This window comes from Meleagris gallopavo, chromosome 2 (assembly GCF_000146605.3).
Source record: "Meleagris gallopavo isolate NT-WF06-2002-E0010 breed Aviagen turkey brand Nicholas breeding stock chromosome 2, Turkey_5.1, whole genome shotgun sequence".
NCBI lineage: Eukaryota > Metazoa > Chordata > Aves > Galliformes > Phasianidae > Meleagris > Meleagris gallopavo.
The window spans coordinates 49,755,866-49,781,612 of NC_015012.2; the positions used below are offsets into that span (position 1 = coordinate 49,755,866).

Sequence of the window (25,747 nt, forward strand, 5' to 3'; positions counted from 1 at the left end):
GCGCCGCAGCCGCCGCTTCCTGCGGGAGTCGGGTCCAGCCGGCGGCGCTCTGCCCCGAGCTTGCACGGCGCCTCGGGAGCTAAGGTAGAGGAGGGGAGGGAGGGCGGTGGCCCAGGGCCGCTCCGGGCTCATTAGGCCTCCCTAAGGCTGCCCTTTCCTGGCGGGCCCGCACACCTTCGGCTGGTTCCATGGCCCTCTCCGCCCTTCCTGGGGGAGATGAGCCCGAGGGGTCGCCGAGCAGCGTTGGTCACTGGATGGGCGACCGCTCTGCTGCCTTCGCGGGGAGTAAAGGGTGCTGGAGTGAGGAGATGCTGCCCTGCGTGCTATTGGTGTTGGGCCTGCGGCAGGAACTTCCCCTCGGGCCTGAAAGCTGTTCGGGCCCCTGTGTTTTAATGCCTTAATGCTGTGCTGCTGCTGCTCCCTTGCTGGGCCTTCGCTGCCCTCCTTAGAAATCTCCATCCGACCCCTCGTTGCTGGTGTTTGTGCCCCTCCCTGAACGAGGCTGTTACATCCCCAACCCTATCGCACCGTGGTGTACCACTGCTCCAGGTTCTTGTCCTTTATTGTTTGCTTCGGAACCTTTAGTTTTCATAAAGAAATCAGCTTTTTGTTTTGCGTGTGGCGGTGATCCTGTAACACCTCGCTACGACTTGTCACTCCTTTATCACAAAGATCAAAGTTTTGCTCTAACAGTTAAATTTTCCTACAGGAGGACCAGGGGGCATGCAAAACAAAGGAGTGCTCCACAGTCACTTACGGAGCTATTTGAGATTAAATAATGGCTTGCTGTAGGTATATTAAAAACATCTCTCAGAAAAATTGTTCTCAATTTGGAAAGGGGTGATTTAGAGTATGGGTTCCCAGGAAAATACTGCCCAGCTGTTTTCCTTCTTGTGCTTCCTTTTTGTTGCATTAAACAAAGGGGATAAGCAAGAAGGGACAAATTTTAGCATAGAACGCACTTCGACCATGTAGCTTCTGGTGGCGAGGGGGGAAGAGTTGCTTCCTCCTACTGATCCCTTCTGGTGTTGAGTGACAGCAGCGCTGAGTGGCTGGAAGAGTTTTAATGTGTTACATGTATCAGTACTTGAGGGTGGCTGGCTCTCTCCTGAGCTGACTGGCTGGAGTAAAGCTTCTGAGAGGCTGGCTCCAGCAGTCCACAGGTGAAGGCTATGTCTGCTTTCCTTGGAGATGTGACAGGGCACGCATACAATGAGGAAGATCCTGTTGGAGTGGGGGCTGCAGAAAACTTGAAGCAGCAGGGAGCTGTTGTTTGTAGATGGGTTACGCTTATTGAGGTGGATTCGACTCTGGCTGGTTGTGAAGGAGCACTTGTTCTTTATGAGCATAAGGAATGCCAGAGAGCATTTGAGGTTTGTTTAAGTGTAGTGGAAGTAGGTAAGGGAAACCACTGAAGGATGTGAGACTCTATTCAGTCTGTTGGGAGAGTTTTTCCCGAACGTATTCAAAAGAGGTGCCTTGTTTTCTTGGCCATTGTGCTGGCATTGGCTCTCACCCAGCCTTGTGGTAAGCTGGATCTGGAAGGTGATGTGGCTCTAAAGTCAGCTTCGTCTTTCTCTCCTGATGTTTTTTATTCTGAATCAGTTCAGCTCACCGCGTACCTCTGCGTATCAGTCTTTGGAGTGAGGAGGGGGAGGATGGCCCTTTGTGTCAGCAGACTGTTGTAAAGAGATTGTAGAAACCACTCTTGAAGGGAGTATGAAAACATCTGATTAAGCAAACAAACAAAGTAAAAAAAAAAGCCAAACAAAATAGCAGCAGTTCTCTTGTTTTGTTTTTGTTTTGACAAAATTCATAGAAATAATCATTTTGATTTTGGTGTTTTTAGTTAGAAGAGAAATGTGGTTATGTTTGTCTTTAGTTTTACATAACAGAACAGCTATCAATCATACGATTATTCTACAGAGCTGCTCTTGCTTCTATTTGGAGATTGGTTGTTAAATAATTTTACATATACTTTCTGTAGTTTTGTACTAAAAATGGATAAATTAGGAATTATATTTTTACACAAATGTTCTGTTTATTTGACTGTTTCAGCTGAATTTCATGCTGTAATTTTTTTTATGTGAGTTTGTTCAGTTTTTGTAATCATGCAAGCATTATGAAGATGGTAAGAAAGGTCGATGATAGAAATGGTAGGGAAAAAAAATGAAGTAGGAAGAAAATGTGTTACCCAGCTCTTATTTGTACAGCCTGAGGTAGTTTGGTTAAATTTGTTATGATATTTCAGTAGTATTGGTAGAATTCTGGGCAGTGATTATCCAGGAGGTACAGGTTTACAGTTGCTAATGAATTGTGTTCTATTGTTTTTTGTAATGTGCTGCCGTTAAACTTGGGGACATTTAAAACAAGAGGAGGTAGAGAATAGATCAGAATGCGTGGTTATTTTATGGCAGATACACAAGCACTGAATAGGTGCCTTACATTGCTGTCCTAAAAAGACCGACTTCTCTTTAATTTAGCATATGTATAATGAAAGACTATTAGGAATTCTGTAGGATTTCTTGAGGACTGGCTTATCCCCTGATTCTTGTTGTATAATCCTTTTTCTTTTGAAGCTTGGATCTCTGAATGAAAATGCATTTTTGACAACAGCTTGTGAGTTTCTTTAACAAGATTTTTTAATTAAATCTTATTGATAGCTTTCAAGTAATGCATAAACAAGAGTAATAACAGCTATTAAGTAAGTATGAGATTGCTCTCTCTCTCAGCTCGGTATTATTTTAGTTGTGTTTTGCTAGTATAAATGTGGATAATTAATCTAAAATACCTATTTAAGCTTCCATATGGTGTAGAATTTCTGAATTAGTGTGTTTAGCAGATATGTAGTGTCTGCAGTATCTGTCAAAAAGCTTTAACATCAGTGTAGTGAGAAAGGCTCATAAAAATATTTAAAAGGAATCAGAAACAGGTTTTTATCCTTAAGTATTTGGAATGTTTGAAAGAAAAATACAGTGACGTCTACTTCCTCGTTGTAGTGTTGCTGATTGTAGGGCATATCTTGTTTTTGCTTGGTGGCTGAGGCTGATTTAAGGCACCTGTATATACTGCTGTTACATTAAGAAACTTACTGACTGCTTGATTACTAATGTGACTCAGTATCCATTTCTGGAAAGATATGCAGTTGGCTGTGTCAAGGTTTGGTAGTATGTTTTCTTTAACAGCACTCTGCTTGCAAGTACTGTTAAAAAGCTTAAGATCAGAGTTTGTTGCTGCCTTTCAAAGCTAGTTTCAGGGAAGCCTAAAGATTGCACTGCTGCCAAAGGAAGCAATCCTGAATGGTGGCTACTTGCAGCTTACCTGTCGTGGTCCAGATGTGGGGTTGTGTCATGAGCCATACTGCAAAATCATTTGTATTGCAACTAATCACGTGATCTCTATGTTTTCTGGTCTGGTTCACAGTGTGGCTGCTCAAATACTTGTGCTGGCATAAGGGAGAAAACCATCAGGAATGTGAGTTACTAGACAACTGCGGGGATGGGACTGTTTCTTTACACGAGTAGTGCCAGCTTGTTCTGACTTAATGTTGTCGAGCTACAGAAGCTTCCTTTGTAATAGCCAGCTTTCTTCTGACACCGTGATGAAATGCTTGAGAGTTTAGCATCGATTTTCCCACATTTAGTGCAGAAAGCAAGGGGAAAAGAAGCTCGAGTTGCCAGAACCACGCAGATAACAGCATTGGTGTTTTAGATATAGACCGTGTTTCTTGCAGTTGTGTTCCTTCTTTAAATGCTCAGCAGTAGGCATCTTGCATCACATTCTTCATGCACAGCTTTGCAACCTCTAGGTCACCTGAGACTGGTCAAGAGATAAGCTTAATGCAGCCACGTAAGTGAGGCAGCTGGTCTTTTGATTTGTGGATTAATGTTACTGCTTAGAAATGTGATGTGTATAGCATCTCTCTTTTTTGTTGTGTTGCCTGACATGATGTGACTTCAGACTGTGACAGTGGGGACAAGAGAGTCCCCAGGAAGAGGCTGCTGGTGATGTAACTCTTTATGTACCACTGTTTTTCAAATTCTCTGTAATAGAGATCAATCAACTATTTTAATTCTTGCACACTGTAAGAATATACGCATTGCCAAACCTTTATTTGAAAAAAAAAAAAGTCTAGACAGTGTTTTCATTTCTGCTCCCATGTGTGAAAGTTCTTTGGAAAAAGATTTTTTGCATGTCAAGCATTTGTAACAGTTAAATGGAAGCAAAACTGAAAGTAGTTGAGATATTCTGTTCAGTATTTAAGGTTTTTTATTCAACACTCTTGTTTTCAAGTAGTTGGCAAAAAGAGTAGCCATGGTATATCCCATGGGTGATGCAAACACTTGTCTAAGTTAGGATTCTGATTTCAGTTAGCAGCAGCCAATTGTTTTTAAAACTTGGATGTAGAGATAACATCGAAATATAGTAAATATTGATTTTAAAATCTAGCACTGAACTTCAACCACTTAGCTGAAGTTTGTATGAATTTTTCTGTGTAAGAATGCTCTAATTAACCTTTGCTAGCTAATGCCATCTCACCTTTTGTCTAGACAAGATCTGAAATGGTCCGATACACTACTGTGCTCCTTCAGAGACTCATGCTTGCTGATGATGAGAAGTAAAAACTTTAACTTGTTAAAGCATATATTTTGTAAAAATTGGAAATATCTTGGTCACTACTAGTGAATGGTAAGTGGAATTTTGATAGCAGGGTTTATCAAAACAAGTGCTACTTTTTTTTTTGTTCAGGTGTTTTCAATTTTTCCTTCATCTACAAGTGTGATTTAGGAACAGTTAACGTCTTTGGCTTTAACGAGCATGTTGCTGAAATGCAGAATTTCTAGGAGATCCAGCCTGTCTGTATCAAACTGGGACAAAATTCTGAGTCACTTTCATGGCATTTGAAAATTTTCTTAATATCAAGTCAGATTACAAGTGTGTATTTGTGAATATATATTTGTATATTCTTAAGTCTTTGAAGTAATTAAGGTTGAGGCCAGTGAAAAACTTACTTTTGAGAGTGGTTGGTTATTTCAGTTATATTTTATTTCTATTTACCTGCAAAAACTTGTTTTTTTTCTTTGAGAAAAAAAATGCTGGTTATTTAAAGTTATGCAAATGTTTCCTATTTAAATAGGAAACTGTAACAGAATAGTTCTTGTATAAATGTTGCAGAGAAATCTAAAAATAAAGCTGCTGTTTTACTAAGCCCATATCCCGTATCTTTTTTGAAAAAAAGATCATTTCAGTTAAGTACAAAGCTGTGTATTAAGAGTTCAAACTCTCACATGAATTTGCCACCTCATCCTCTTGACTGCATGCTGTCTTCTTTTTTAATCTCGATCTGGCATTTGTTTGGGTCTTTGTTAGTTAACTTAACTTAGTTAATTTAACCATATGAAAGTGAACACTGAGTGTCTGTCAGAAACCTTCTCATTGAAGGACCTGAAAGGTTTAAGGGCTGAAGGTTATACAGCCCTGGAAGCAGGACTAAGGACTGATAATTTGCTCTTGGCAGCAGCTAACACATAAGCTGCTCCATATCTCAATGTGTGGTTTCACTAGGCTAGGACTAAATTTGCTGTTTCTTGTGTTGCCTTTTCGTGATAAACAGTTTAATCTTTGAACCCATTTAACCAGGAATTAATGATCCTTTCATGAAAGTACTTGTCTCTCATGGTCATTTTTTTCTATTCTGTAGGGATTTGTGTTGCTGAAAGCATAAACGGAGAATTTTAAAATAACTGATTGATTGACACAGACCTGTGGCTTGAGGTAAGGTGAATTTAATTCTATTTTTAAGTGTTTTGATTGAACCCAACCATTTCAAAAAATCAACGTTGCTTTTTTTTCTTAAAGTTTATGTTGATGGTTAACTGAACTATATAAATCTGAGTTTAATGTATGTTCTGTATAAGTCAACTATTGTCTCATATGTAAATGTCAACTAGTGTACCACGTATTCACTTGTTATGCATAAGAATGCAAATGTACAAATGTTGTTCTGTACAGGGAAAATCCAATATTCCATTTCCTCTAATACTTAAATTAGGTTGTGTAGACTTCCTGTATATCTAAAGTTTGGTCTGAAATTTCCTTTTAATAGAAAACCATTTTTTCTGTTGCTCTAGGAAAATTGGTATACTTCATGTATTGTAGCTGTTTAAAAACTTGTCTATGAACTAGATAACATAAGAGATTGTAGTCCCTCTTCCGTGCATTTAATTGAACATAAAGAATTAAAATCAATCTTCTGATTTTATGTTCATTTACTTTTTTTAAATGGAAGGAGCCTTTTACAGACAGCTTATAATGTATTCTCTGAGTTAAATAGTTTTAGTTAATTAGAAAGCTAGTTTAGGCTAAAACTGTATTATATATTATTTTAAAAATATATATAATATAATGCAATATATATTTTCCCTAGGTTAGTTTCAGATGAGATTAGTCTCTTTGGGGCCACACAGACTCAGTGCAACTGTGATGGGGGAAAGTTAAATGGGGCAAGAGTGACCAGTGATAGGGAAAGGTTGGTCTGTTTTTTCTTTTGGATTTGCTTACATGTGTATAAAATCTCTGTGATTTTTGTTAACTTTGAGCTGTAATTCAATTTATTTGTCTTCAGTATTTCTTCTCAGATAATATATCAACTATATGCATAAAGTTCATTGTAACAAAAAGTGCTTGTTGTGTTGTGCTTGTATTTTCATTATGATAATTTGGAGATTTCATGCTTGAAATGAAGCAATGAAGAATGCTAAAAGTTGATTCTTTTTTTTCCTCCATTTGTATTGGTGGTTATTAATAATTGTAGATAGCATATTAAGGGCTGAAAACGTGAATAGTTGATTGTCAACAGTTTATATTCTGTTGTTCTCCTGCAGCCCATTATTTTTTAAGCGGGACAATCTCAAAAGAAAAAGTTAATGAGGTAAAATTGTTACTATTAAATGAAATTAAAGAGTTTATACGTTGCTTTTTGAGAATATTTTAGACTTCCACTGAAACTTTGTGGAGTCATAGATTACAGAATCACAGAATATCCCAAGTTGGAAGAGACCCTTAAGGATCACTGAGTTGAACTCCTGGCTCCACACAGGACCACCCAAAAATTAGACCATATGTCTGTGTGTGTTGTGTAGATGCTTCTTGAACTCCAGCAAGCTCAGTGCTGTAACCAGTTATCTGGTGAGGCTGTTCCAGTGTGTGACCACCCTTACTGTGAAGAACCTTCTCCTGATATTCAACTCAAACCTCCCTTGTTGCAGCTTCATGCTGTTCCTTTGGGTTCTGTTCCTTATCACCAGAGAGAGATCAGTACCTGTTCCTGTCTTATCCTTTTGAGAAAGCCATAGCTGTCATGAGGTTTCCCCTTCTTGTCTCCTTTACTCTGGGCTGAGCAAACCAAGGGTCTTCAGCTACTCCTCACATGTCTTCCCATCTGGACCCTTTGCCATTTTTGTAGCACTCATCTGGATGCTGTCTAATAGTTTTATGTCCTTTTTGTACCGTGGTGCCCAAAACTGCACACAGTACTCAAGGTGAGACTACAACAGTGCAGTGTAGAGTAGCTAGAAATGCAATGCTTGATGGACCCCAGGATATGTTTGGCCTTCCTGGCTGTCTGCAACTAGATTTCTTGGCAAGGCCTCTCCACCTTCAGTGGAATCAGTAACTCCTCCCAGTTTCGTATTGGCATTAAGTTTGCTCAAAACACCTTCTAGTCCTACAGCCAAGTCACTTAAGAGAGCTGGCCCTAAAATGGAGTCACGGGGAACTGCACTAGTGACTGACTTGCTGTAACCCCATTTAGTATAACCCTTTGGGCCTGACCCATTGGCTGATTGCTTGCTTTTGCACCATGTTTTGGTCTAGCTATGTGCTGGACATTTTTTACAGAAAGATACTGTGTGAAACAAAATAGAATTGTCTCAGAATAGAAATGAACAAATGCTGAGTCAAATTCAAGTATAGGCTTGAATTATCATGTTGCTTTGGATAAAAAAAATAAAAATTTCTCTACACAGTGATTCCAGCCTGAGTAGTAGAAATTTCAAAGGCTTCATTTGAAGGAGGAGGGCTGGGAGTACGTGGCAGTTCTGACCAATATTCTGTGGTCATAACTATAAACTATGTAAAATGAACAGAATATTTAAATTTAGTTATAGCTTAGTTTTAGTTTAGATCTAGATCACAAATGTATAATGGTCTAGACTTGCATTATTTCTTGTCCTAATTTGTAGAAATGTTTTTTTCCATTGCCTCCATTTCCATCTCCTTTTATACAGGATCAGTTTGCAATTAAACCTGAGAAACCTGTTATCTTTTCAGACAAACAGCTTGCACTGTAGTTGTGTTAAGTCTTATATTGTTTAAAATGTTGTATGTTGAGATTTAAGTTGCTAATGTATTTTCTTCAAAATTTTTCTGTTTAGGTAGTGCTATACTTCTTCCTAATATTCTTGTTTTAGAGGATTAAAATCTTACATTATTTACATGGTCTCTAAATAGTTCCATCCCTCTCTTTCTCCTCCCTTCAACTGTTTTTCCTTCTCAGAAGAAGTTTATCTACTGGGAAAAAATGGGTCGATCTAACTCTAGATCACATTCTTCAAGATCGAAGTCCAGATCCCAGTCCAGCTCTAGATCAAGATCCAGGTCACACTCTAGAAAAAAGAGATACAGGTATATTCACGTCAAACTTCTGTTTGTTTAAAATTTGACTGTTCTGCTCTTTTCCTGTATCTTTCCTGTACCTCGGTATAGTTTCAGAATGCTAATGGTTCTTCCTGATACGTTCTTGATTTAATTCTTCTGCCCCCTTTCACATGACATTTTAATTGTCCTGTCTCTTTCCCTGATAGTTTTTTCTGCCTTTTTCATGTAGCTTTTCAGGTCTGGAGTAACTTAAGGCTTCAGCAGATAAACTTTACCTTGTCTTCTCAGTTGCCTCCAGTCTTTTCCTTCACTTTCTTACCATTGGACATAGCCACTTCTTTAATAAGAGATGGCAGAATTCAGTGTTTACTGTCTTATCAGCTGCTGCAGTCTACAGGCTGGTATATCCAATTAAATTGGAGGTGATCTAATGTCGTGTTCCAGGCTATGAACAGTGGTGGATGGAGAACTGAGTGCCATGCTCCAGAGTGGTGGTGATCTCTTAAACCAACCAAACAAAAACAGCAGAGCAAGCCATTGAGGCTGGTAACGTCTTAATCATGTGATGCTGAAGTCTAAGTTTCACAATTCCTTGGAGGATCAATGTTTATTAAAATAGAGATCATATACTGCAAAATTTACTTGAAGACTGTTATTCTGCATTTACCATTCTGACTGTATTAGAGAGGTCTAGCATTTAGTCTTGAGGCACTTCTTTTTCTGTCTCCAGTTGTCAGATGTTAACGTTTGTTTTTTAATTCTAGTTCTAGGTCTCGTTCAAGGACATACTCACGATCTCGCAGCAGGGATCGTGTTTATTCTAGAGATTATCGCAGAGATTACAGAAATAATAGAGGAATGAGACGTCCCTATGGTTACAGAGGAAGAGGTAGAGGGTATTACCAAGGAGGAGGTGGTAGATACCATCGTGGAGGTTATAGGCCTGTCTGGAACCGAAGACACTCCCGAAGCCCTAGGCGTGGCCGTTCACGTTCCAGAAGTCCAAAGCGAAGGTCTGTGTCTTCACAGAGGTCCCGGAGCAGATCTCGTCGATCTTACAGATCTTCCAGGTCCCCAAGGTCCTCTTCATCTCGTTCTTCATCCCCATACAGCAAATCACCTGTCTCTTCCAAAAGACGTGGGTCTATGGAAAAGCAGGCAAAGAAAACTGAAGGGGCTCCTTTGCAAGATAGCCCTTTGAAAAATAAATCACAAGACGAACAGAAAGATACGTTTGAACATGACCCATCAGAATCTCTTGACGATTTTAATAAATCATCAGCAGCTTCTGGCGACATTTGGCCTGGCCTTTCAGCGTATGATAACAGTCCAAGGTCACCCCACAGTCCTTCTATTGCCACCCCGCCTAGTCAGAGTTCATCTTGCTCTGATGCCCCTTTGCTTAGTACAGCCCACTCAGCAAAGGACACACCTCAACATTCCCATTCCATTCAGCATAGTCCTGAGAGGTCTGGCTCTGGTTCCGTTGGAAATGGTTCTAGCCGTTATAGTCCATCTCAGAATAGCCCATTGCATCACATCCCTTCGAGGAGAAGCCCTGCAAAGACAATCCCTTCACAGAGTGCTCCCCGTGAGGAGCCTCGAACACGTTCGTTTTATCCTGAGACTGGGGAACAGGAAACTGTAAAAGGTGGAAAGTTTCTGAAAAGGTAGGAATTAAACTGTAAAATTAACGTTGCAACTTTAAAAAAACAACAAAAAAACCCTGTAACAGTATTTATTTATTTATTTATTTATTTTTACAAGATCATCACTGTGCCTTGGAAAAGGGAATATGAAATACTGATGAATATTTTTAAGAATTTTAGTCTGGTTAGAATAGAACTTTCTCCTCCTTGATGCTTCAAGTTCCTGTTGGGTGATTAGTGGGGACAGGGATCAGTATCCCTGTAGGACTCCTTCGTGTTTTTTGTTTGTGGTACATCTTCCTGTATTCCATTTACTGTTCAGAAAAATATTAATTAATATTTTAATGAATGATGGATCAGACTTGCTTGTTTGACACTGACTTCTGTTCAAGCACTTTAATGTTTTAATGCTCTATGTAATTTGAAATGCAAAGTCTGAAAGCGGAGATGTATTATGATTGATTTTTTTGTTAACGTAAACAGCATTCATTGCTAATTGTATGGTGCTATGTGACAACTTTTTCTTGACATCTGTTACTTAAGAGGTTGGGTAGGTCTTAATATTCTTGGGACATAATTTTACTGATGTGAGGAACAATGGAATGCATGCTTTTCCAAATTTGTTCTCAAAATATTTGATATACCTGATACAGTAGCAACTGAAGAAGGAAGTTATCTTACGTTATTGATGTTAAGACTGTTTCTTTCTACTTTACCGTGCATTTTGGTGGGTTTATTAGAAAAATGAATTATAGACAGAAATAGATATGGTCACATGATTTAAAAACGAATTTGCCCTGTCAGTGATTTTTAGTATGTGAAAATATACTGATGGAAAATGAAAAAAAAAAAATAATCAAGAAGTCAGACTTGCTTGAGGTTAGACTTACTGCTTCTGGTGGATGTGTTTTGGACCTATGTGAAGATAGTGTACAAGCTGTAGCTAAAACCAATTTGTGAATGTAGTTAGGACATACAGTTAATTCAGATTTGAGTTTTTTATTATTTTAATTGGGAAAAAGGACTGGTGTAAGTGTATGTGAAGCTGTGTACCAAATTAGAATGAACAAACTAACCACTAGCTCTTTTTACAAACTCTAGTGGAGAATTTCTACGTGTTCTACAGAAGGGCATTATTTTCTTCAGATGTTTCCACTAGTGCGTAGATGACAGTTAGTACAGTATGAACTGTGTGAAATTTACTTGCTGAAATTGAATGGCTCAGTGGAGTATGTTTTTTCTTTTTGGTGTGGGATTGACACGAAAGAGGAATGCAAGTGAACTGGAATGAATGCAATCCAGAGTTACCAGTCTCTTCTTTGCTATCCACAGGTACACAGATGAAGAGTCTAGAGTATACCTGCTTGATAGGGGTAATACCAGGGAGAAGGAGGCCCAGAAGGAGAGAGGATCAGAAAAAGGGAGGACAGAGGGAGAAAGGGAATGGGAGGATCAGGAAACTTTAGACTTTTTCGTTGATAAAGAGACTGGGAAAGAGAAGTTTAATGACTCTGAAGGGGAGGACACAGAGGAGACAGAGGATTACAGACAGTTCAGAAAGTCTGTCCTGGCAGATCAGGGTAAAAATTTTCCTACTGCATCTCACCGGAATGCTGAGGAGGAAGGAACCAAATACAAATCTAAAATAACAATGAAGGGCAATAGAGAGAGCGATGGATTTAGAGATGAGAAAAGTTATAAGCCTAAAGAGACTGGCTATATAGCGGAAAGGCCTAGTACAACAAAAGATAAGCACAAGGACGAAGACAAGAGTTCTGAGAGACTAATGATGAAGAAAGAAACTCAGTCACCTGAGCAGGTAAAGTCTGAAAAGCTCAAAGAACTCTTTGATTACAGTCCCCCTCTACACAAGAATCTGGATGCGAGAGAAAAATCCACCTTCAGAGAGGAGAGCCCACTTAGGATCAAAATGATAGCCAGTGACTCCCATCGTCCTGAAGTTAAACTCAAAATGGCACCCGTACCTCTTGACGATTCCAATAGGTAAATTATTCCACTTGACAAAGTGGTTTTCCACCTGCTTGCATTGTCACTCATCTTTATTTAAACTAGTGGTTTCTTTTTGTGTGTCTTTTCTGTTGTTGATGCATTTTTAGACCCGCTTCCTTGACTAAAGACAGGCTGCTTGCTAGCACACTTGTCCATTCCGTCAAGAAGGAGCAAGAGTTCAGATCCATCTTTGACCACATTAAGTTGCCACAGGCCAGCAAAAGCACGTCAGAGTCATTTATTCAGCATATAGTGTCCTTGGTTCATCATGTCAAAGGTATGTGCTCAATTTACTCATTCAGCAATAGCATTTAAGACTGCTAGCTAAGACTGTTTGCTGTCTGTAGTACAGGAAGATTTCAGCCTTCTTAATGTTGATATAGTTGAACTTTTCCTTTGAGGTATACATATAATAATTAGAGAAATAATAGCCACCAAAACAAGTATCAAAAAAGCAAGCACTGTAGAGAATTAGAATAGTCATACTATGTTTCTTGTTAAATTTTTAAGCCAAAGTAGCACATACTTTGTTAAATTTTTTTATTAAAGCTTAAGCATACTAAATTGCTTAATCTTTTTACTTTAATTTTATTTGAATGTCATTTCACCACTTCATATAGCATTGCATCTCCTTTTGGAGCACCTTAAAACTCATATCCACATGTTTAATGGAAAGTTGGTTTTGGTCTCAAACTAATAAAGTGTAAGAAGTGGTTCTCTAAATGATCTTAAAATACACTGCTTCTTTTTATTCGTACTTAACAGTATTGTTGGATGTGAGAATCTAACTTCTAGAGGCTTAGCATGGGTTAAGTAAATCTCCATCAATTGTTTATATGCTAATTATTTTCCAAACATTAGTGCCTGTTGCTTGCTATAATAAAATTAAAGTACTTCCTTGTGGGGGGGGGAAAAATCCGACAAAGTGGGTGTATTTTATTCAAGTCACATACCGGCAAAGTTTTCTCATTCAAGAATAGATAATTCCTTAAAATCCAGTGAGGATATCTAGAGTGTTTTTAAATTCTTTTTTTTTTTTCTGTAGCATTTACTTAAATTTTACCAGGCTGTTGTCTTATTCTTGTATTTAATATACTATGAAAGAATTTGCTGGTGAACGTTACTTACCATATCATCATATAAAAGGGGAATGTCAAAATGCTAAATGAGGTGAGAAGTTTGGGTGTGTCTATCTGTGTGCATTGTTTTAAATATACTTTAGCTTTTAAAATAGGAAAGATTTGGTGCTAGAGGTGTTTTTTTCAAGTCTTATCTTGTTTTTGAAGTAACTGTAGGCAGCTAAGGCCAAATGACTGTGTGTTTTGAATTGCTTAGAAAAAAAAAAAAGCAATAGTGGTAGTAGGTTATATTAACATAGCAAACTCAAAATATTATTGGGACACCTGCTTAGAGTGTAACAATCATTGCTAGAAAATCATTTTATTGATAAGAGATCACAGTCTATATCCAATGAGAGCTTGGCTTAAATGGCACATGTAAACTGAAGGTGAAATGTTATTGAAACTCTTATGTATTGATCACAAAATTAAGACTTTTTCTGTAGACTTGTGTTAAACAGATAACTGGTAAATATGACAGCTTAACAGAGTATCTAGTCAAGTTTTTAGTATATGTAAAGTTATGACTGTTTTTTGAAAGGAGAACTTCTCTATGCGTTTCAAACTTACTGCAGTCTGTGATCAGATTTAGTAACTATTTTGACGATTTGAAGTTATGTTCATTATTGGTGTGATGCGACCAGTCTGAACAGCTCTTGATTAATGTAGAGCTGAAAATGCCCAGTGATGTTTTCTTTTTCATTATAAATAGGTCCTGGAATGTGTTTTGAAATGGCAAAATCCATGTTACAAAACTAAAATAGCTGTTGAAAGATACAGATGCCAAACAGGCAAAGTTGAACCTTCTGTCTTCCTGGCAAAAATGGCATAAAAACAGAGTTGCTAGCTCAAATTCCTGTGTTTGATGGAATTATGATTGAGGCACTACCCTTGTAGTGGCCGTTTCAAGTTTTAATGGTTGGTTATGAGACAAATACTGGATGCCGGGCGGTAAGTTGATACAGATGTATGTTGACCTGTTAAGCAGATAGCTTGCTTCATATGTAACATTTCATAGCTCATGACTTTATGTATTTCTATATTACATTTAAACACATTTGTTGAGCTGGTTTGAAAACTTGAGTTTGCTGTTGCTAATTTAACTGTCTCTGAAAGCAAGAGAAAATTTGTCAGAGAAGTTGTCAGGTTTGCCAAGATGCCAGATGCTTAAATTTATTTACATTTGGATTGTTGTTAATTATCTTGAATTGCTATTGTTAAAACTTCAAATCAAGAAATGGTATTATTTTAAGAGATGGCTTGTTGTTAGGTCATCCTTGTAGTTATTGAAACATACATTACTTAAATGTTTTCACTGAATTAACGCTAACTTAAAGTTGAGATGAGTTGTAAAATGTACTTGCAAATATTCACGACTCGAAGTAATCTTACGTTTTTTTTCTTATGGACAAAGTAGAAAATCACTTAAATTGTTCCTTTATTTCATTAGAGAAAAATGTCACTGAAAATGAACAAGTCTAATCCATGTATGATGCTTGAATTAGATTTAATACAGCCATGGTGTAGTTATAAGTAGACTTGCAGTGATTCTGTGCACTGTATCTTTGTTTGGATTACAGAATGTGTAAGAATAGGAAAAACTCACTCTTGCTTGTTGTTTTGATATTTTTTACTGAAAATATTGTTTTTGCCTGCTACTTGCCTTTCTGTCAGGAGTAAAATACCTGTCAGTTGAATTAAACTAATGAAACAGTGTTTTTCTATTGTAACCAACAGAGCAATACTTCAAGTCAGCTGGAATGACCCTAAATGAGAGGTTCACTGCATATCAAAAAGCAACTGAAGAGCACTGCACTCGGCAAAAGAGCCCAGAAATACATAGGTATATGTTAATTGCTTATGTCTCAGATAATATCTGCTAATATTTCTTGTTCAAGAACTCAAAATATTTATTTCTGCTCTATATGTAATACTTTATTGATTTCTGTGCAAATACAAACAAAAAAACACCCAAACCAGAACACCAACAACAAACCCTGGGAAAAAACAAACAAACAAAACCAAACAAAAATGTTTCTGTAGAAGAAAACTCAGATGAATCAACTCTGGCTTCATCTGTGGCTTTATAGCATATATTTTTTTCTACCTCTGCATCTCATTTGGTATATGTTTACTTTTTTCACATACAGTGCTCAAATATTGAGCGAGAAATGTCTTGCCTGTACAGGGCTTCTTTTTTATCTTCAGCTTTATTCTTCAGTGTCAAATGTTTCATCTCGTATCACTTTAGTTTTTGTATCTATTAATTTATAGCAGTTTTTTCTCTTGAAATCCTAGAGCCTGAAAGGTAAGAAGAGAGGCATGCTGTTGTAATTTCTGATCGTGTGCTTCTGGTTAGATGATGCAGTGTATACTGTATTTGTGTTGTGTGTGTGGTGTTATGTGATCTCAGTTTTCAGCTTTGTAAGATCTCTTAACTGAGAAGTAACTTTAACTGTACAACAAGCTGTGAGTGTTGATGGTGGTTTTTTTTTTGAAGGTTGGATATCAAACTGGCTATATATACTAATCTTCTGGAATAATTATCTTGAAATCTCCCCTGGAAATGTAAAAAATCAAACAGCCATTTTAGTGTATTTGTCTTTTAGTATACTTCAAAGAACAAAACCAAGGTTTTTAATTTTTGGCTTGCTTCTGTATTCAGATGGTGGGACTTCATATGCAAGAGTTTATTCTGCTGCTAAAGTGCCTTGTTATTCAGACTTCTGTTGATCTGTGTGAGGCCATAGACAGTTGCATACACGTATGGCTAGACACTGCTTTTATTTTACATTTAGGAGGATTGACATCTCTCCAAGTGCCCTGAGGAAGCATACCCGTTTAGCAGGTGAAGAGAGGGTCTTTAAAGAAGAAAGTCAAAAAGTAGGTTCTAAGTAAATGTTAAGTATCTATTTCTAAACTTAATGTGATTTTTTTTTTTTCCCTTTGAATATGAACTTCTAACTTTATGTGAGTTTGTGGACCTCAGTCTTTTAGAACAACTTATGTTATGTGGAATATTTGCATTTCAGAAGTTTTTTCTGTGTCTTACTAAGAAGCCAGTTTGTGTAGTACAACATGAATGTATTGATACTATGCCATATAAGATCAAAATGCCTCCTAACTTCCTTTCTTTTGGTTGTTTCTTGGCACGTTTTGTGTCCAAGGCAATGAATGGGAGGAGAAAAAATTGCTGATGTGCACAGTAGCATGGCTGAATGTATAAAGGTACATGTGCTCTGCTAGCTATAATTAACTGGAAAAAATGTATACCAAGATATCCTACCAGAAAGTATGTTATCATCAGTCTGCATCAGACAGTACATGTCCTGCTGGCTCAATGGGAACGCTTGTTTAAAATGTGAAATCTTAGCTGTTCTCAGATTTAGCCTGTAAAGGGCATTCAACTTAAGCTCAGTTCATGTGGTAAAGAGTTGTTTTAAATTCTGTCTTGTCTTTTTGAAAATTGAGGCACGGTTCACCCCCACAGATTCTCTTCTGGATGTTTTCTTTCAAAATCTTAGTCAGAAACATGTTTTTGCTTGCAGGGAGATAAAAAATTAAGATGTGATTCTGCTGATCTTCGGCATGACATTGACCGCCGTAGAAAAGAGCGAAGTAAAGAGCGAGGAGACTCAAAGGGCTCCAGGGAATCCAGTGGGTCAAGAAAGCAGGAGAAAACTTCAAAAGATTACAAGGATTACAAATCTTATAAAGATGACAGGTAAATGTTTGAAATCTCTAGGTTTTTAGCCTCCAATTAACCTTTTGTAATTGTAAGCTTAATTGCTTTCAATTGTCGATGTCTAATGGAACGTTTAAATTTAAACAAATAAAATTATTTGTTTTACAGCAAATATGTATTATCTGTCTTTTACACGGCTTATGGTGGATGAGGACAAAAACTTTGGAATAGCAAGCTAACACTGAAAAAAAAAATGACAAATTAATCTGTCCTATTATCCAGGCTACATCAGGAGGTTGGACTTCAATGCAGTACATTTCTATAAACAATTTGTGTAAGAACTTTGGTTCGTTATGCTTGATTCCGCACTTTTTCAACTCATAACACCCAGAGTATGAGAATCTTATTGATACTTAGATTTAACATGGGTGAGAAGGGGAATCTTTTATTTTTTTCTCTCCTAAAGCCAGTGGTCTATTTTCTAAGGAAAAAAAAGGTTAGCATATTTCAGTGGATACTGTGTAGCAGTGGTAAGAGTTTCATCAGATATAGCCTTCCTTTGAGTAATGTCTTTTAAGTTGGGTCAAATTAGAACTTTAGGGAATTACCAAAAGTCTTGCTGTGGGATTTATTATCCTGCTTTGTACTGGGTATACAATGAATACTTATCCTTCCTGTTTCCTATATACTTTCTGACTCTGGTATCCACATTATCTTCCACTGGCAATTCATACAGGCATCTTCGTAGGGCAGCCCATACTGTATGTTCTCAACAGTATGCAAACTGAATTATGTAAAATTTCTGTAAAGCTTTGCCTTGAGGGTGTTCCTCCCTTTGGCTTCTGCTTTTTTCTTTCTGCCTCAGAGAAAGGCAGATCTTAAAAGTAACAAAACGTTTAATGGCAACCTAGAAAAATTCTGCAGTTTGCAGACTGGTGTTTTCCAACTCACTAGCAGTAATGTACATTTAGTCCATTTAAATGTCTAAGAAGAGGCTGGAAAGTGAAACTATATCTTGCCTTAGCATCTGAAATACATTACGTATATGTGTGGCTTTATAACCAGATGGGGGATAGTTTTTTTAAATATAAAGAAACCCCTTTTAGTATAGCATGTTACAGTCTGTCTAGTGCTTTTAAAATAGCACACAGTGTATCTTTTTATTTTTCAGTAAGCAAAAAAGAGAGCAGGACCGTGCTAGATCTTCTCCATCTTCCTCTCCATCTGCTTCTTCATCCAGTTCTCGAGAAGAAAAGGATTGCAAGAAAGAAAGAGATGAAGAGTTCAAAACTCACCACGAACAGAAAGAATACTCTGGTTTTGCAGGAGTCAGCAGGCCAAGAGGCACCTTTGTAAGTTGCATTTCTCCTATTTTTCCCCTGAATGATGAAGACTGTAACAATAGTGTAACGGATTAAATGAATTGTTGCAGTACTTAATGTTAGTGTAGACCTTTTCATAGTTGTGATTCTTGAATTCTTTTACATGATGTACCAATTCTGCAGTGCTTTTCTTTCAGCCTTGTCCAATAGAAGTCTTATTTGGTGTATAAATATTCAATAGTACAGTATTAGAGACCCTAGTGTAAGGATTGGAAAAATGATTTCTTGTTTATTCCTTCCTTGCTGTTTTGTAATTACACTGTATCCTAACAGGATATTAAAATTGACCTTTCTATAAAGATGAAATCTTGTGATCTATTACCTGTTACTCTCTACAGTTTGTTTTCTTTTCTCCATAACTTTCAATTTTACTTTGATCTCCTTTGTGTGTGATGTCTGCAAATTATTTAATAGAGAGAGTGGCACACAATGAAACACTGGCACTGATGTTGGAAAAGAACTATACTGGGGAGAAGAAATAGTACACTTGGTACTTTCCAGTTTTTCTGTAGCCTGGACTAGCCACAATAAGCATGCAAGCTTATATTAATCTAGCTCTGGAATGTGTTTTAGCATTGAGATTTGGAAAATACCATGTTGACCTTCATGGTCTTCATAACATTTTTGAAGGTAAAAGTTGCACATTAACGTAACTTACTGGGAAATGTAGCAGCGTTAAAAAAGATTAAGAAGTAATAGAAAAGGCCTTAATGGAAATAAAAACATCTATGCAAAAATTAAAAATGCCTTAAAGGTCTGTTTGTGGGTGGACAAAAGAGAATGGGTAGGAGTAATTACATACTTTTCCCAATAGTTCCTTTGTGTAGCTTGTATTTAAGACAAAATAAGGTAAAGAGGCATTGTTTGATATAAATATAGCTTGTTTGTAGTAGTGCAAAATAAGCTTTCAACTGCAGAGAAGAGGTTGTCTAAAATGCATGTGAGATGTGCAGCACTTAAGGTTTGAATCTTCAGTCTTGAGAGTTGTAGCTACTTAAAAAAAAAAATAATAATAATAAAAAATAATCCAAGTGCCAAATTTCTAATGTAAAAAATTCAGTTTTCCCTCCTTATTGTTCTTATATATAATTAACAAAGGAACAGGTGTGTGGTGTAAATGTATCAACACTTCGATGGTACAGGTACTGTATATGACTACCACTCACTTCCTAGGTCCATAAGCTAGCTGCACATGGTTAAAAATAGAGCTTAAAATCCTCTCTTCTCATGAAGAGAATACTTTTTTTTTAATCTCAGAATCAGTGCCAGCTTTACTGCTTTATAAAATCAGATTATACGTGTCTTAAAGAGAGATAGTACTTCATGTGAAATTTAAGTAGCTATGAAGTGGAAATGTATTAGTTACTAATAATATGATTAATGGTGACTGCCAGTTATTGACTGCATTAATAACTGATTGATCTGTAATGACATACACGGTCACACAAATGCTTATCAAGCAAACAATAACTGAAGAGAAGTATTTAAATGGGCCAACCTGTTGATTTTAATATTCTACTTCAGGGTACAGAGTGGGTAGTATTGTAAGATACTACTAGATGACTAATGTAGAAACGTCTTTGTGATTTAGGCTAATAGTGTCTGAATTCAAGTAAGTACTTCTTTGGTTTTGGAGTAAAGAAAATGTTTTTGTTGTAAATACTCCCTAAAATAGGAAGCTGTAACACCATGGTGGGAGTGTGGCTGACTGGGTAGAGGAAATCCTTCTGTAAGCTAAACTGTCAGTTTGCTGTTAAGTTAGTGTTGACTTTTCACTAATGTGTACTGATAGGCTGAAATGCTGAATTCCGTGCTTGTTATATGTAGCATAAAACCATAAATGCTCTGAATAATTTTGAAGTAGGAAAACAGAAATAAGGATAAGTAGAATGTTTTTAATTTCTGAAGTATATTGGAAGGTTTTGTAGCCTTTTACTTTTTCAGACTGATTCAAAGCATTTTTAAAGCTGTCCAGCATAAATTCTGCATTAGATGTTGGACCTTACTGGAATTAAGTGTGCGTAGAACTCTTTTCTTATTTCTTCAAGTTAATTACATCTGTCTGTTTATGGGCCATACTTAGTTTTAATAAATGAAATTAATTTCCAGTCCTAGTTCTGTTAGCTGTGAAGACCCAGTTTTGTTTTTAATTAGCTTGTAAATAGAAAACATGTTCTGTAGTAAGAGTAAGGTTTTAATAATCTTATCTTCCTAACCTCACCATTCTTCTCTTAAGTGGGGAATGTGTGGATAAATTCCTGCTTAAGTCTTTAGCTTGCAGAAAGTATTGCATGCTGAGGAAACTGAATATATTACTACTCAGTGTACTCTAAGTTAAATATTTTCTGTGTTGCAGTGAAACTTTTTAATCTTGTCATCTTAAAGTTCAGTTAATTTATGATAAAGAACACTAAAGATGCTTCAAGATTGTTGCTCTACACAATAGAGAGAGTTGTTTTTTGGGATAAGGAGTGTTTACTCATTTGAAATGTAATCTGTCTTAAAATGCATAGCTGAATCTCAGTTGAGAATGAGTGGCACAAAGCAGACAGTTACTTGCAGAATACATTATTTGTATGTATTCTAAAATCATTTTCTCGTGACAGATACGATTATCTCCCTAAGTGATTTCACTTTCTCCCCAAAAGTTTTTTTTTCCCCTCCCTTCAGTCTAGGCTTTTCTGTTTGTTTTTGTCTGCAAACGGCTTCAGAAGCTTATTCTGACCTTTGTTGCAGCAGACTGACTTACCAGCAGTCAAAGGAAATCTCACTTTGGTGAATGTAGGTTAATTTATACCAAGAACTCAGGTGTACTTGTTTTAACTCTTATGTTTAGTAGAATCACTATTTTGAAGTGAATGCTTGAATATATTACTTAAGGTAGTATGTGACTTCTTATAAAATAGTTTTATATTTTGAACTAAGAACAGAATGAGCATTTTCAGTACAGAAAACTTGAGCTTTTTGTTGTGGTTTTATGTAAATGGCTTAAATAAAATAACATTTTGGTTAATCAGTTTCGAATTAGGGGCAGAGGAAGAGCCAGAGGAGTCTTTGCTGGAACAAATACTGGTCCCAGCAACTCAAATACTACTTTTCAAAAGAGACCGAAGGAAGAGGAGTGGGATCCTGAATATACCCCAAAAAGCAAGAAATATTTCTTGGTGGGTGTAGAGAATTCTATCTTATGCATGCTTTTGTTTTTTCCGAGTGCGTTTTTATGTCTGGTGTTAAGGAGATTGACGGCTACAAAAGTTGCATGCATGTTGAGAGAGTGACTGCAGTTATGTAATCAAGAAAATACCCGAGTTCTTGCAGTGCCTAGTTCAGCTTCAGTTATTTCCAGCCTGCTGCAGAAAGACAAGAGAAGCTGAAGGTGGAATTCTTCTCTAAAACTTAGTTATCAGTGAGATAGGAAAGAAGGCATACTCTGGCAAAAAAAAATATGAAAAGCAAAAGCAAAAAGACTTGTGCTGTGTCTTCATGGGTTTATCTCAGTTTGGCATTCAAGCTCTGTACATTTATCTAGAAACCCACAAAAATAAAAGATCAGGAAAAGCTAACAGTATTTGTGTGGATGGATGTGGACCAACTTTGCTATTAGCAGCCTTTCTGTTCTTACCTGAGTAGTATGATAGGCATATGACCTTAGTTATGCCTTTTTTCCCCCCCATCTGGATTATTAATGGAGGACTGTTGATACAATTAACCAGTGAGTAGCTTAGTGTACTGAATATTTAGTCTCTGCTGCAACTGATTTCCCTAACAATACCAACTTCTAAGGATATCTTTTCACCATTGAAAAACGTTAGTGAAGATAAGACCTTTTCTTATAGTATTTTTTTTCCCCACAAATATATTAACAGGTAATCCAATAAATAACACAACTTCAATTTGCATGTGTATACAAAGTTTTCTCCCTGTTTCCACCTGCATATAGAGAGATGTGATCAACTGTTCACAAGGAAGTTCTATGATAGCTAGAAAAAAAATGACTGACTTGAGCTGTTAGTTTTTTCATCTTCAGGAATGTTTGTTTAAAAAAAAAAAAAGCCACCCTGTAAATACTTGAATGATATAGTAAGCTACTTATGTTTGACAGTTTAGATTTCTTTCCAAATCACAAGTTAAAAAAAAGTAGATGTTGGAACAGGTGTTCATCATTCTTCCAAGTGTAACATTTTATTTTAAATGATTTTCTTTTGTGTCCGGATATGGAAGACATGCCCAATTCTGTATTTAGCACCAAGATAGCAAATGTAATGCTGACTAACCTTAACTCTATTGTTAATATCAGATCTCAATAGTTCAAGAATGATTTGCATTACTTTGCACAAGCAAAGCAGGGTTTCTGAAAACCTTCAGTTATCTTTCCTTAAGTATAAATAATTCTCTCTGCCTTAAAGTAAAAAATAATAATAATAATAAAAATTAAAAATTAAGAAGCACATTCCTAGAGTTCCTTCCTTTAATGCTTTTTCCTTGCTAAAAATAGTGAGTACTTATTTCTGATGACTGAAAAAATAAGTGACAGATTTGGTTTGTTACTCACGGTGGACATACCCACAGCTAATAATGACTCTTAAATCAGGTTTTTCGAGGTACTTTTAGTTGTAGCATTATGAATTGTAGGGATATGTTTCATAATGTAATATACAGATTATCTGAATTGTTTTCAATTTTTTTCTTCATTGTTTTTTCTATACATAGTATAAATTTGGTTCAGAGTACAGCATTTAAGGTGTTGTAACCTTATTGTTTGGTATATTATAGCATGATGACAGAGATGATGGTGTGGATTATTGGGCCAAACGAGGAAGGGGCCGTGGTACTTTCCAGCGTGGCAGAGGGCGTTTTAACTTCAAAAAGTCAGGTAGCAGTCCGAAGTGGACACATGACAAATACCAAGGGGACGGGATTGTGGAAGATGAAGAAGAAACGATGGAGAACAACGAAGAAAAGGACAGACGCAAGGAGGAAAAGGTTAGCAGTTTGTGAAGTGCAAAATACAGAAATTTTCTTACAGAATCTCAGGTGATTGTTGGAGGGGAGGTGGAAGATCACTTGGAAAAATATTTTTAGTGTTTGGTTATTAGCTGTTTACAAGAAGACTGTTTTCTTTCTTTCTGCAGGAATAACCCTGGAAGAAAGCTGAAAGAGCAGCTTTTGCACCACCCACACAACATTTTTAATATGTTCTTTTTGTTGTCAAATGAATGTAAGCATTTTACTTAAATTTTACTGTTGGAAGTAGTTTAGAAGGATTGTTTTTCTGTTTTAAGCCTTTAGGAAAAAAAAATCTTGATATAGTAAACTATGTTAATGATCGTACAGTTAGAAAGTAAAATATTTGTAACAACTTTTAAGAAATTTTACTGTTTGTTATATGCAGTGTAATTCTGCTTTGTCCAAATACATGGTCAAGTACAACTCTTAAAAGTTTTGATTCTCCCCTATGTCTGTGTTTTATTCTGAAGTAAACTTCCAGCTCTGCACACCTGAAATCTTGGAGGAGCATTTTTTATCAGCTGATTGCTACTTCTTTGTTGCTTTTTTTAATTAAAAACGTTTTTAATTATAGTTATCCAGTCATAATGTGAATACAAAGTCATGTATGAGGTTGGTTATACATTAGTTCACAAGAATCACATTTACAGGAGGTCTTGAAATAAGTTGATTCTTGATTCTTCTTCTCATGCTAGAGAGAGAAACTAAAAGATTGTAACTGTCACTGTTCTCTAGTAGCCTGAGGAATACATACGTATATGAATTCTTCAGTGAGTTTCAGGATTATTTCTCTTTTGGAATGTGCATTTTAGAAACCTGTCTCCAAACCACTGGTGCTAGAAACTCTGAACAGGTCTGAAAACTGGAGTGCTCTCTGCCATTTCTACAGCTGATACAAAACTCTACAGCTGTCTTAGTTCTGTAACTTGTGTCCAGAACAGGTTAGTCATGTATTATGAATACCTTGTGATGTCTTCCATCATCAAAAGACACTTCCCTTGTCAAGGGTAACATAGTACTATGTTTGAGGTTTTTTAAACCTGTAGTTTAAATCACTGCGAGATAAAGGTGCTGTCCATAATTAGGGGTGGCATTTTCAGGGTCAACAAGGATTATAGTTTCAGCTTTAAGACAGTAGCTTAATCTTCCACATTTTAGTTAAGAAACTGATGGCAGTATCAGTGCTGCATTTATATCAGTCTTGATTTCAATTTGTTAAATTGCCTCTTTACTTTTTTTATATGGAATCCCCTCTTCAGGTAAGTGATCTGGCAAGAGAAAGTCTTTAAGTTTTCTATCACGTCAGCAGCCTTAAGTGAGATCTTGGAGGGAAAACAAACACACACCAACCCAACACATTCCCCTGAAAATACATAAAGCAAGTTACATTAAAATTTGAATCAGTAAAAATACTCGGGATATACTAAATGATTATGTGAAGTATTCTGTTACCATGCCCTGGAAATACATGCTCTTAGTATTCCACTTTATCCAGTGTGTAAGTCTGAAGTTGTAACTTGATAAAAGCTGTTAGCAGAGGGTGTGAGAAATGAGTTAGTCTTTCACACTGATTTTTCTGAATAGTTGTGCCCTTTCAGTATTGCAGTTAAAGCATAGGAGTCAGTCTACAGTATTTAAAAAAAAAAAGTGCTTTTAAAATGAAAATCTATTTGTCCTAAATACATTGCTCTCCTACTAGCTTTGTTAGTGATTAACCATCTGACCTATCCATGCTAAATAATAGAAGGCAAAAAAAACAGCATTCTAACTGTATTTGAAGAAAATGGATTTCAGATTGCACTGCTGTACCAGCATCTGTGTAGAAAGGGAAATAGGATTAATATTTGCCCTTCAGTGGTAGGTACTAAAAGATAATTTCTGCCTTACATTTTAGGAAGTTTAGGCAGACTACCCTTTTTGTAAAACCTGCTTTTGTGTGTACAGTGCATCTTTTAATAACCATTTGAAATGTGAACTGATTATTTTTCGAAGTAAATCTTGCATGTAACTTGTGCATACTAATTAGAAGCAAGAAAATGAGCAGAACAATAAACTGGTATACAGTGTCAGAGGCTATCTTAATGGGAGCACTATATCTATCTGAAACTAACGAATAGGACCAAACTTTACTATCATAACCTCAGAAGAGATAGTCTGCATCATCTACCTCAAGTTGAAGCTGGATTGTGTGATGACCTGTTGTGGTGTGGGGTGGGTTTTTTTTTGTTTTTTTTTTTT

At 36.6% G+C, this 25,747-nt stretch overlaps 1 protein-coding gene across 10 annotated transcripts; it reads left to right on the forward strand.

The window, feature by feature from the left end:
* BCLAF1 (BCL2 associated transcription factor 1) lies at positions 1-25,575 on the forward strand. 10 transcript variants are annotated; one of them, XM_010707233.3, is made up of 14 exons: positions 1-84; positions 4,551-4,689; positions 5,702-5,775; positions 8,558-8,685; positions 9,423-10,328; positions 11,640-12,311; positions 12,425-12,594; positions 15,173-15,278; positions 16,234-16,318; positions 16,984-17,159; positions 18,292-18,472; positions 21,520-21,666; positions 23,276-23,485; positions 23,635-25,575. In XM_010707233.3, the coding sequence occupies exons 4-14, from the start codon at positions 8,582-8,584 to the stop codon at positions 23,638-23,640; spliced, it is 2,763 nt and encodes a 920-aa protein (XP_010705535.1). In that variant the 5' UTR covers positions 1-84; positions 4,551-4,689; positions 5,702-5,775; positions 8,558-8,581; the 3' UTR covers positions 23,641-25,575. The 10 variants fall into 10 exon arrangements, with proteins under 10 accessions (XP_010705535.1, XP_010705537.1, XP_031408336.1 ...); XM_010707236.3 differs by lacking the exon at positions 1-84 and adding an exon at positions 6,428-6,529 and having other exon boundaries at positions 2,035-4,689; XM_031552474.1 differs by lacking the exon at positions 1-84 and adding an exon at positions 2,037-3,474.
* Positions 25,576-25,747: the final 172 nt, after the last annotated feature.

What these genes read in the sequence shown, in the direction of transcription:
- BCLAF1 (XM_010707233.3), top strand. Translation starts at nt 8,582, where the DNA reads ATGGGTCGATCTAACTCTAGATCACATTCTTCAAGATCGAAGTCCAGA. An exon ending in GGTGGAAAGTTTCTGAAAAG is followed by an intron (nt 10,329 to 11,639) that starts GTAGGAATTAAA and finishes TGCTATCCACAG; the next exon opens with GTACACAGATGAAGAGTCTA. An exon ending in AAGAGCCCAGAAATACATAG is followed by an intron (nt 15,279 to 16,233) that starts GTATATGTTAAT and finishes TTTTACATTTAG; the next exon opens with GAGGATTGACATCTCTCCAA.